Source organism: Misgurnus anguillicaudatus, chromosome 22, assembly GCF_027580225.2.
Source record: "Misgurnus anguillicaudatus chromosome 22, ASM2758022v2, whole genome shotgun sequence".
Classification (NCBI taxonomy): domain Eukaryota; kingdom Metazoa; phylum Chordata; class Actinopteri; order Cypriniformes; family Cobitidae; genus Misgurnus; species Misgurnus anguillicaudatus.
This window is the reverse complement of record NC_073358.2, coordinates 17,631,982-17,644,616: the sequence shown is the minus strand read 5'-3', so window position 1 is coordinate 17,644,616 and position 12,635 is coordinate 17,631,982. Positions and strand designations below refer to the sequence as shown.

The window sequence follows — 12,635 nt, the reverse complement described above, 5'->3', positions numbered from 1 at the left end:
TTTCCTGCTTGGAGATCTTGAACAAACCTCCACTCTGTGGGCTGACCTGCATCCCTGACCTTTTGTACAAGAAAAATGGGTGTTCTCACAGGTGAGTGTGGGCAGGGAATAATTATCCCTACTGGCCTTATCCCCTCAAGCGCCTCCCTTTTCAGAGGATATTGGGGTTTACATGGGTTTACATAATCACTCTTTGGGGTGATAGTTACTGGTTCACACCCTTTAATCAAACCCACATCATACTTGTCTTTAGCCCACAGGTAATCAGGTACATTGTCAAGAACTTTTTGCGGTAAATCAATACTAGCACACGTCATGTGTACTGACAAACTGTTTTATGAATTGAAATCTGCAGAAACAGCTTTCTGTATTACAACTCTCTCTCTCTCTCAGCCATGAAAAAAAAACAATTTCTTCTGTGTGCTGATAACTGCTCTGAGAACTGCATGTTATCTGACAATGTTTCCCAATCAACAGCCTCGCTGCAGGCCTTTGCGAATTCACCTGCTTTTTCCCACGGCTGACTAGTATTTTTTGCAAAGGAGATGTGGGGTACTGAATTTTCAACATCAAAAATTTGTTTCTGCTTTCCTGTCAACTGAACAAGTGCCACACACCCTGAGTGATTCCAGCATATATGGGTTACCAGTGATGGGAATAAAGGCGTTATAAGTAATCGGCGTTAGTAACTGCATTATTTTTTTCAGTAACGAGTAATCAAATAAATTACTGTTTCACCCGTTATAACGCCGTTATCGTTACTGACATTAAAATGCTGCCCGTTACTAAAATTGATCTTACTGTAGTGATTTTCAGCCGCGTATGCTCACTCTCTCAGCCAAACACTGTTTTTTTCTTGTGTGTGTTGTGAGAAACATAACGGATGATGATTGGCTTAATTTCCATCGGTAGCCAACCAGAGGCAGAGTTCACAAAAAGGCCGGCCCACACGCTCAGTACGAAGAGCGAGCAAGCAGTGTTAAAAAGTCTGAGCAACTTGGTCACTTTGTCGCTAGATTTAGCCACTTTCTATCACTTTAGCGACTTTATAGGACAAATCTAGCTATCTTTTCTGGCGTGGTTGGAGTTTTTTGTAGACTGACATGAAAATTCGAGTCGTTTTCTCTTCTTAACGAGCAGCGGTGCTGCTGCTGACTGTGCCCCATCTCAAAGCACTGACATGCAGCCCGGTCATCGCGCATCAATCACTCCGAAAACACCAGCGACAGGGTGATGGCAAGTACAACAAGCTCAAAGGTGGCGAAGTATAAAGCACTACTTTTCCATTGTTGAGGTGAAAGGCAAGAATGTTTGTGTAATGTGCAACTTATGCCCATGAAGAAAAAGTCTCTCCACGTCTGTGGCAAGTAATTCTGATCTAATAAAGCACCTCACATCGTCACATGCTGCCACAAAATTAGTGATTTCTCTTTAGTGTCCATTTTAGTCATTTAACATATTTAATTTTGTAAGGGGCATTCAAGTTATTTGAAATATTAAATTTTTATTAAGTAACGCAGTAATTACTTTTCCTGGTAATTAATTACTTTTATAATAATGTAACGCAGTTACTAACTCATTTACTATTTGTGAGAAGTAATTAGTAACTATAACTATTTACTTTTTTAAAGTAACGTTCCCAACACTGTGGGTTACAATCAAACCCTCTGTCTTTACAGAAAACCATTTTCTTCCCACTCTCTCTATCTGTAATGTCAACAACATGAGCTGTGCAATGCATGTTTTCAGTTGGAATGACCTCGCTGGCTTGTGGCAATCTTATCTTCCCTTCAGCATGCAACTCTTCACTCAGAAAGTCCCATTCATACAAATATAACAGAGACACAAACATAGACAACATTCTGGGATCCCAACATGAAATACTCAGGCCTTGGTTGTTACATAAAATGCTAGCATTCATTTTACACATCAAATCCCTCCCCATGAGGTTTACCGGACATGCGTCAGATACCAGGAACATATGCATAAACTCATTACCGTCATGCATACAACAGAGTGGAGCAGTAAATTCTTCCCTCACTATATCCCCCGAAGCACTTATAGATGAGTTAAACTGCCCACTTAAGGTGACAAATGGGAGTTCATCTTTGCATATGACAGAGTGAGTTGCACCAGAGTCTACCATAAACAACAATGCCTGTCCCTCAACCATTATTTCTTCGAGAGGCAGTTCAATCAACATCAAGCAAAGCAAGTTCTTCATTGCACAAGTTCTTTCCCTTTCACACAAATCAGAAAAAAAAACAGAATTTGCAAGCAGATAATATGACATTTAAACCGCAGAAAAAACAAGATTGGACTTACCCCCTTCCGTCTGATTCTTTCCTTCCCCCTCCTGGCTTCAGTCCCCTTTTTCTTTACACCCCGCAAAGTTTCCCGCATCCACCTGGGATTCTGGTTGCTCTTGAGAATTCAGGAAATGAAAAGATTGGTTTTTCAAGTGTCCTTTCTGTCCGCAATACCAGCAAACTCTTTCTTTCGGATTTTCTTGCCACTGCTTTCCTCTCTTTCTCTCTCGTTCTTTTTGTTGCCAGTTCTCCTGGAATTGTTGTCCTTGTGACGGGAAACTGCATTGATTATGTTGTGGCTGGCTCCATTCTCCTATCTTGACAAAAACTGAAGATAGTGGTTGATCCGCCTTTTCTGCCTTTTTCGTTTTTCTTCATCATGCAGGCGTTCAGCATGTAGAGAATGTGTAATGACCTCACTCAGCTTTCCTGATTCCCATCCGATACAGGTCTGCTTCACCTTCGTTGAAATTTCAGGTTGAAGTCCCCCGAGGAACATTTGCTTTAGATAGGATTCCCAGGACGTTACCTCTCCTGTGTTGATGATTTTATCTGGATTTCCTCCTCTTCCTCTTCCAAAGTGCTGTCGAGGAGGATTGGTGAGTTTAGCTCAGGTGGTAGTTCTTGTGCTGGCAGGGGTGCAGTTTGTATTCTTGGTAATGCTTCTTGTGCGGGTGGTTGTGGGAGTCTTCTTGGAGGGGGTTGGAGATCATCGTCTAGAAGAGGTACCTTTGTATAAGAGAAATGTACCCCAGCTGGGGTACATGCAGGTGCATATTGAGGAGGAAAAAACAGAAAGTTAGGTTCATCATGTAATGAATCTGATGCAGGTAAACATTGTGCTTAATGTTTAGCTCTGACTTAGTCTGAGTCAGTTCGTCCTTGGTCTTTATCTTACTCTGTGCTCTCATTTCTTTGCCATCCGCAATGGTTTTTCCCTTAATAAAGTGAGTGCTTTTACACTCAGTGTTTCTTTAGGAGGAAAATCATACCTTTTCTCACGCATTTTTATGCTTTCCAATGCCCCGGTGCCCTTTGATTTGATCACTTGAGTATACACACCATTTTCCAGATCCATTGACTTTACTCTCTTTTGAATTACCCTGACCCATGGTCACGAACGAAAACACTTACCGTATTATCTATTCAGATGCCACCATAACTGTTATTTCCAGGATTCCGTCAGCTTTGTCCCCAGAAATGGTTGAGACTCTCCCTTCCCTTAGGCCTGGGGTATGGAGCCCGAGACCTCTTGTCTCAAGGGTGATCAGTCAGTCTCTCCCAAACCCTCTGGAGTCCTCAGCTTTGGAATCCCATCCTCGTCACCATTACTGTCATGGAATTTTAGCCCAGAAAATAATACACACTAAGGATGAAAGTCAAGGATCACACAGACATGCTGTCAACAGAATTTTCTTTGTCTGAATTTTATATATTCTATAGAATAGGCTCTCACTCCCTGGTGCCAGAAGTTTAAACCGAGAGCCCCGTTTACAAGGTTGAGCACATATTTATAGTAAGATACTGAAAAACACAGTCATCCCATCTCCGCCCATGAACCAAAGATCTCATCTTAGTTCCAGCGTCACTTAGAAAATAAACCTTCAATTCATCAATGACTAAGAAACATATCAGTTGAAGCACATCTGGTCAAATAGAAGAAATTATTTTGTTCTCAGTGAAACTCTACCATTTACTGAGTTTTTCCACTTGTTCATCAGTTGTTACTTATCTCATTCACTAGCCCCCCTTTATCTTATCTGGTAGGACCTGGCATAATGTCCTAGTCTTTGGACATTTTACTGCTGAACAGATGGAAGGAACAGAAATCTTTCACTAGAACAGAAGAACAGGATTTTGCATTTAACAATTATAAGTTCATAAACTACAATTAAAATGAAAATAAAAATCTTCCACTACAGGGCCATCATGAAGGAAACAGGAAAAAGAATTTCATTCTTGTTGTTAACAATTCTCAGATGCGCGAGTGACCCATAGGCTTGTTCAGAGGCATCACAAAATACTCTCCTAATAGAGTTCCCCTCCTTTTCAGTAGATCCATAAGATCTTACCAGTTCAATTGAGGTAATGGCAGGTAATTCACTTTCCCATGCAGCCCATGCTTCCTTAATACCTTCCGGTAAAACTGGATCATCCCATTGCCTTTCTTTATTCCACAGTTGTTGAAGAAAACTTTGGCTCGTGTAGTGAAGGGTGTAAGAAATCATATAGGGTCATACTGACTTGTTTAGAACGGATTTTGGCCTTCTCACTTCTATAGGGGAACACATCCACTTGCCATAACCGTTCCACATCCTGTTGTAGCTGTGTTGAGGGAAGAGCTCCAGAAAGGAAGAGGCACTGCATTTCAGTCTTAGTTGACTGATTGAATAGTATTGGCCCTTGTAGAGCCCATCCTAATGGGGTATGAACTGCAGCTGGTCCCTTCTGCGAGCCAAAAGGTACTTTCTCTACTGGAGCCAGAAGATAAGGATTATCAGCACCAATCAGAAGCAAAGATCTCAAGTGGTAGTCCTTGTACATGATTTAACTGTCTCAAAAGGCTGAAAATGTGATATGACTGCTCAAGAAGTTCTAGTCGGTGAGCTGTAAAGGCTCCTTGAACCTGATAGTTCTTCTGGGAACTTACTGTAGAAATGGTGAAATCAACATTGGCCCCTTTAAGGATCTCTGTATCTTGGCGGACAGTTCTAAGGACCAGTGATTCAGCAGTACCTTTCAATCCTAATCGCTGAGCTGCCAGGGGTAAAAGTGTTGTTTTTTCAGAGCCAACATCCAAAATAGCATAAGTCTCCATACATTTACCATTATGACTTAGTTTGACTTTCACAACTTTCAGAAGGACTTTAGGTGAGCAGCTTGGTCGACTTAATAGGAAAACACCAGAATCTGACTTCTGATTTACCCTTGCATTTAGGACAGCCTTTCTTCAGATCACAATGAAGAAGCACGATGACCTCTACCACATCTCCAACAGCACTGTTTCTCCCTAATTCACTTCCACATAGTGTCCAAATCAAGCTGGCTGAATTCTTGACATCTTGACATGGTGGTCAGTACTATTACAAAATGGACATAGAGCTTTCCAGAAAACCTTTGCCTTATATGAACTGGAATACTGACTAGTGTTAGGAGGACAATAAGCAGTTTTCACTTGGTCAGTACTTACTCCATGAAGAATAGTAGTACTTGGTAGATGTCCTGCTGCTAATACCATCCGGTCCCCTAGCTTTACGGGGATTCACATGTTTAAAATAGGACTTAACGTCATCTACAGAAATTTCAATGTCCATACACCTCATACTACTGATTTCTTTATAAACAAGTTCCTGTTCAGCGGTAAATTCATAAATATCAAATTGACTGTAACATTCCCACTAGAGCACGAATGCGCACTGCAAAACTACTGAAGACTTGTGAGTCACCAGATTTAATTATAGGAAGGCTCATAGTATCAGCAATTTCCCTGAGGAAAAGTTGATTTGGCTTACCATATTTCTGCTGGAGGGCTGTCCAGGCTGTAGTATATGGCTGAGGGTGATGAGAATATGCCAAAGCTAAATTACGTGCTGAATCCAATTTTAAATGGTCAAGGAGAATGTGAAACTTGTACTCTTCAGTTTCATCCTGTGGAAGCAAGTTCTCCATAGCCATCTTCAACATGATGAATTGTTTAGGATCCTCTTTACAAAAATATGGAAGGGCCCTCAATTCTAGAAGTTCTTGCAGCATTATTCATTTGAGCTCTTGGTCTCAAATCTCCTTGAGGAGTTAATGCAGGATACGGTCCTGTGGAACATGAGACATTTGGTTATCCTGCAGCAACTGCATGTTGGAACTCACATTGACTGGACATGATTGACTAGGTATAACAGCTGGAAATGATTGAGACTGAACATCCTGGGTAGTAGATCGGGCTATATTCTGACCAGCTAACTCATTCTCTGATATACTGACTGGATGTAACGGAGCATTACTGGGTTGCACTGTACATGGTACAGATGGGTGATTATTAACTATTTGAGATGGCTGAATGGACAAAACTTGAGGTACTGAACATTGCATTGGAGCTGAAACACTTGGAGGATGCTGATAATTAGGTGCATTTAATGGAACTGATGAAGGGCTAGGGTACATATAACTTGGTGGCCAGAATCCAGGATATACTGGGAAAATAAATAGAGGAGGTATTGCCCAAGGATGTAATGGTGGCTGCATTACTGATCTATCAGCATGGGGATGTACTGATGAAGGCTGATGCATATCAGTCCAGGAATTGTGAACAGGTAATACGGAGGGCATAAACTGATTGACAGAATTATGTACATTTCCATCCATAGCATGTAAATGGCCAAAATGAGAACTTTGACTAGAAGGTAATAGTCTTGACAACAAAGGGTTAACATTATCCTCATTACAATGAGATGGGTTCAATAGCTGAGCATTCATATCTACACTTGACTGAGATTGAGGAGTTGGTATCATAGAGGGAGGAGGTGGAGGTAAAGTAGACTGTCTACTCACACATGGGGGTCAATTTCTCCCAGAAATAGCTTGCTCTTTATGTCTCCTGCAGACATTCTCACAGCTCTTGTACTAATGCTGCAGCTGGCTCAGTCACCATAATAGGAGGAAGTGGGGGATATGTCTTAGGTGAAGGTAATGACTGTGGGCTACTTGCTTCAGATTACCATGAACTTCTTGGAGAACACATACGATTATCTTTACTTGATATCTGCTTTACACTTTGGCCCAATTCCATGACAAACTCCTTCAACTGTTTCATCTCCATTAAAACAGGGTCACATGGCTCAGAATAATTATCTGCTGCATATCCAGTACTAGTTTGGGCTGGGACTGAAGAAACTGGATTGCTTGGTTGCTTGGACTTGGAACTGGGGAAAGTCCGCTCATAATCCTCAAGGTAGGCTGGAGGTTTAGTCTGCCTTGAAGACTGACGAAGGGGTGGTACATGGCATTGGCTACTTATCAAAACTTGGTCCATTGGAAAACTATCCGTCTCGAAGGACCATGTAAAAGACTCTTAGTTTCTGCTAGTTTGGAGGTAGAGCATCCCAAATGGGGTGTCAGTTAAAACACCATGAAGCTGAAGAAATTTCCATTTCAACATTTTATTTCACCAATGCCAGTACAGATTTCATGTGACACAGCTGTGGTTATGCCTTTGCTGTACTGTGGCTGTGATATGCTGTGATTTGTTTAAATTACACACAGCTAAAGCACCACAGGTAAATGCATCAGGAACAAAGGGAGTGTGAACTGCTGCACTACCAAACACAAATACAGAGTCCACTAATTGAGTTCATATAGGCTCCAGCTGTCCTTGGTGGGAGGAGCTTCCTAAAAGATCTCATTGAAATTTTCTACAAGGGGTCTTCGCCCATTCTGCGCTTGAACCCTAATAATAATAATAACAATAATAATAAGAAGAAAACTAACAATCCAAATAGGGGTCTCACCCATTCTGGGCTTGACCTGTAATTATGCATTTTTATACCAACGAATTTCCATTTAAATTGGACACAGCTATTCCCTATTTTTCTTCTAAACACATCACAAACTTATAGCTTATTGGCCAGTGACAGTAAATCATCTGCGTTGCGATTTTGACACATTTAGATAGACACAAACTTGATGCAAAACATTGTTTAACATTTAAAATTTCTTTTAAACTTTTTAAACAGCACTCACTGCTCACTGCAACAGCTTCAGCCCATGGCCTTTACATACTTGCATGTTTTTCATGGGATCCACTATCTCTATAGGAGTTAAAGACACCTATGTTCAGATTCATGATTTTACATTTCCTTTGGTGTGTAAGTGTGTGTTAGTACATTTTAACGATATGCAAAAGCTACAAACCCCAAAGTAAACGATGATGAAAGTTGTTTCCAATGTGAATAAATTTTTTTGGACTACAACAAACACGTGAATTGTAGGCAACAGTTTTTTCCTAGGCCGGTTGACGTGAAAAAGACCGGAATTGTCATAATTTCGCCTGTTTTGAACTCAGCCAATAAGTTAACTCCTGTTAGCATTGCATTGTGACCTAATCTTACAAACATGGTAAGGAGTGTCAGATGTATTCAGGCCAATCACAACGTACAGATTAGCTAGCCAATTAGGGACACAGCTTGTACAAGAGCTTTGTACAAAATTAGCGTATAACCTTCTGTGCAGGGACGTGCACAGACATTTTGAGGGGCAGGGGCTCAAGTGAAATAAAGGGCACCTTTCATAATTATGTATATTTTTTTCTTTTTTTTTTAAACAAAAAGTATATATATTAACGCAATTCTGACTTCCTTTTTAAAAAAAATATTAAAAAAGTTTATTAATTTTATCTTCCTCAAACTCACGCAATTGTTAAATTTTCAAAAGATGTCTACAAAATAATCAGTTCACACAGACACCATGGTCTCCTTAGTAGTCTAGGTTTATAGAGCAGCAAAGGAAGCCATTACACAATGTGCATGTTTTGAAAACATTATATTACACATTAATTACAAATTTGTTAAAATGCTAAAAACAAAGTTGTGACTGCTGAGTTAGCGCTACATGCCAATAAATGCTATATCATATGCTAGCGTTTAGCTGATTAGTTGTTAGTTGTTACTCAAAATGTATTTTTGTCTGATAAGGGCTCAAAATATAAGGTCTGTTTACTAATGTGAGCTTCTGGCATGAGCCTCAGAGCAAAGCAATCAGAGCAGAGCTCAACATTATTATTCATGACCCTTTCAAATAGGGCAAAAATAGACCATTAAATTAAAATGACAAATTCTAGGGTTGTAAATAGACATGTAAAAACGTTTCTGGATAATTTTTGCACTTAATAAAGCAACATACCTTCTATGTAATTGTCAAAGAACAATTTAACATATTATGACAACACATCCTATGGCACCTTTAATCTTAGGCTTGATATTTATTAGGGTTACACATGTCAGAAACAACAAATATAGATTAGGCCTATTTTATTTGTATTTTATATTTTACTTTTTTGTGATGTCAGTGAAAATTCAGACTGGGCAAGTAAAATACTGAACAATCAGATTTCTTCCCAATCTACTCCAGCACTCCAGTATAACACATTATACTTATTTAACAGACATTACAAAAAACGCATTCAAAAAAGCTTAGTACTGCAGTTAGCAATTATTTTATTGTTTGTGCTTTATTATTTTATGAGCAGTCTGTTTAAACTACATACACTACACTGTTACACGTTTGCAACTCTTCAGATTAATATGGGATTGCTGTGGAAAACAATGTCCCTGAATCGTTATGTGTAACAACGTGTCCCATATTTTGTGCATAAAACTGTTAATATAAGAATGCTTTCTTCCTCACACACTTACCGGTAGCTGCCTGCAATCATGCACATCGCGTCTCGTTCAGGCTGAGCTTTGGCGCTTGAAGCGCGAATGATGCAGCACGAGTGTAGACAACCCAATCATAAAGCGCAGTAAGTTAGAGAGGCGGGACTAAGGAAAGGTAAAGCCAATCATATTAGCGATGTGAATTTTGGAGGCGGGACTCATCTGTTAACCGTTTGTGTGCCACAAATAGCGCTATTTTTCTTTATATAAGAGTTTAAATCTCATTTAAATGATTCCTGAATAAATTCATGTTAAATTAAATAAGCAACAAGTAAAAAACACAAGAAACAGACATCAGTTGTTATATGAATAAAGATCTTTTTTTTTAAAGCACCCCAGAAAAAAAGGGCACTTTCTCTCCAGGAATAAAAAGGGCAGGTGCTCAAGCCCCCTTTGATGTCTATGTGTGCACGTGCCTGCTTCTGTGACATCCAGAACTGCCACTGCCTTAAAGAAAAAGAAGCCATTAAACACAGCCAAATGGGAAAAAACAGATTCCAGTGATTTTGCCCATGCTAGAAAATGCTTTTAACACTACATATAAAAGTATTCATGAAATTCATGAGTCTCACTTGAGAGTCTTTGTTTACTGTGGTGTCCCAGACTGTTGACTGTGAATGATTAATGACAACAGGGCAACCCTCCACTGTCTGCTTGTCTGCTTGTCTGCTGTAACAAATGAACCTCAAGCTGGCAGAATAGAGGAACTTAAGGTTGACAGAAGACCACTAGTAAAATAAAATAAAAGGAAAGAACAAAATAATTTTTATTTCTGTAGTTCACTTGTACCATTTTTAATGTCCATTATGGTTTTTTTAATAGAAATGTCTACCGGTCTGTCTAATAAATGTCTATTACTGATGTAAACAGTCCTCTGCTATTTGGGAGAGTGTTGGGTACCGCTGTGGTACTGAACAGGGCCTCAGTCACAGCTAGCAAAGGGATTGTCTTAGCATGTGTATTCCATGTCTGCTCTGTTCCTAAAAGAAAGCTCTGTTACAGCTGGGAAAAGCTCATTTGAATTGAGGCCTAAAGAGAGAGGGTGCACACAGGGTTTAGATCAGGGGTGTCAAACTCATTTTAGGCTGAGGGCCGGATTGTAAATAACGCCATGATGTGAGGGCCAAATAATTTTTTTAAACCTTAGTGTGCTGATTATTGTGTTAATATTAACTAAACAAACCAATTAATTAGTTTGTCCAGCAACCAAACTAGAGAAACACACATCTCTGTGAAAACTAAATTTCATAAGGTCACACTCATACTGTACATATTATACACACAAATTTACATCTGTACAAAATCCACTGGCCTTAGGTTGAAAAGCCTTAATTTAACTTCTTTTGAATTATTCCTTAATGCCAAAATTATTTATAAGTCATTCACTTTTCTTTGGAATATATTTGTAATGAGAACTGTCATTTAGAAAATGAAAATGCTAGATGGGGCAGTGGCCCAAACCAAAAAGGGCACTAAGGGGGGTGGTACTATTGTTATGGTTTTAAAGCAACACTATGTAGTTTCCATGTTAAATTGACTTACAGCTCCCCCATGTGGTTGAAAAGCGCAACAGTGCCTGGTATCAGACAATCTTCTGCAGGCAGGGGGAGGGGCGGGGGTGCGTGCTCTACCCTCCACCGCAACTTTCAGAGTGTGCTTGTAGCAGCTAGGAGTTTGCTCAGGTTGCAGCAACAGTACAATTTTTCCAGTTAAAAGTTGTTCTATTACTGAAATAATTTTAGAGACATTATTTAAAGGTAAAAAAACTACATAGTGTTTCTTTAATAAAGTATTAATATGATGTGTTATATTACTAGCATGTGATTATAATGGGAAATATAATAACAAGAATTAAAGTGTGACAATCTGCTAAATATTCAATATGATTTACCTGCTGGCTTGATGGAGCTTTGAATCCATGTTTGCAATGTTGAACTGCCTTTAGCAGCCTCTCTTTCTCTTCTCTGTCATTATTTTGTGAAGGCATTGGTGTTTTTTACATTTTTTGTCTACAAAGTGTGCCAACAACAGGAAATTTAGTGTTTATATTAACTTAGATCTGATCGGGAAGATTAAATTGATTAGACATGTATTGTAACGTTAATACTAAGAATGTGGCTATTTTGTTGTTGTTTGCTTGCTAAGTTGTTAGCACTTTTAAAACACCGACAGCAAATCATTACCGGAAGAAATAGATAAACAAACTTCCAAATTACTAATTCAGTTGTTTAACAACTGATTTAATGTAATTAATCTACCTGTTAATGCAACAAACTTCGGAAACTGTCGTCTTCGCTCTCCAGGCAGAGAGTGGACACAGAGATGCTGCGGAGCTGTCGGGAAAACACGAAGTGGATCACCGGAATAAGTGGATCTTCAGCGGAGCAGTAACAATAAAACAGCAAGATTTTTGGGCACCGTGTTTAGCCTATGTTCCGCGTTTTGCTGCTTTCCGCAAGTCTCTCATATTAAAAACGAACTAGACACCCGCCTGAAAGGGTTTTTAAAAATGTGTATTTCATATTTAATAAATCATCATGCGGGCCGGATTGGACACTGTATGTTTTTTTGACACCCCTGGTTTAGATGGTCTTGCTCTTTTTATCTTCTAGCCCTGTCTCTCTGTTCTTTAACACACAAACACACACACTCATAAAAACTTTGTTTGAAAACAACCCATCAAAACACAGCAGCACATCAATTGAAGTTTAATTTGAGATTATGTACTGCATATGCTTCACTTGGCTTTACTTTTTCAGAGTTCCTCAAATGGCGTGACACTAGGAATTCCAAATACTGCCACCATCACCATACTGTCCAATGACAATGCCTTTGGAATCATCTCCTTCAACTCAGTAAGACTTTCTCCATCATTTCATCATTGATCACCGGGGAAAGGTTG

The 12,635-nt window shown here is 39.4% G+C and overlaps 1 protein-coding gene across 1 annotated transcript in view; it reads left to right on the top strand.

Moving 5' to 3' along the window:
- Positions 1-12,635, top strand: part of adgrv1 (adhesion G protein-coupled receptor V1) — a 1,080,612-nt gene that overhangs the window by 137,192 nt on the left and 930,785 nt on the right. The window contains 1 exon segment of the mRNA XM_073861135.1: positions 12,493-12,588. Within this exon segment, the coding sequence (XP_073717236.1) occupies positions 12,493-12,588 (96 nt within the window).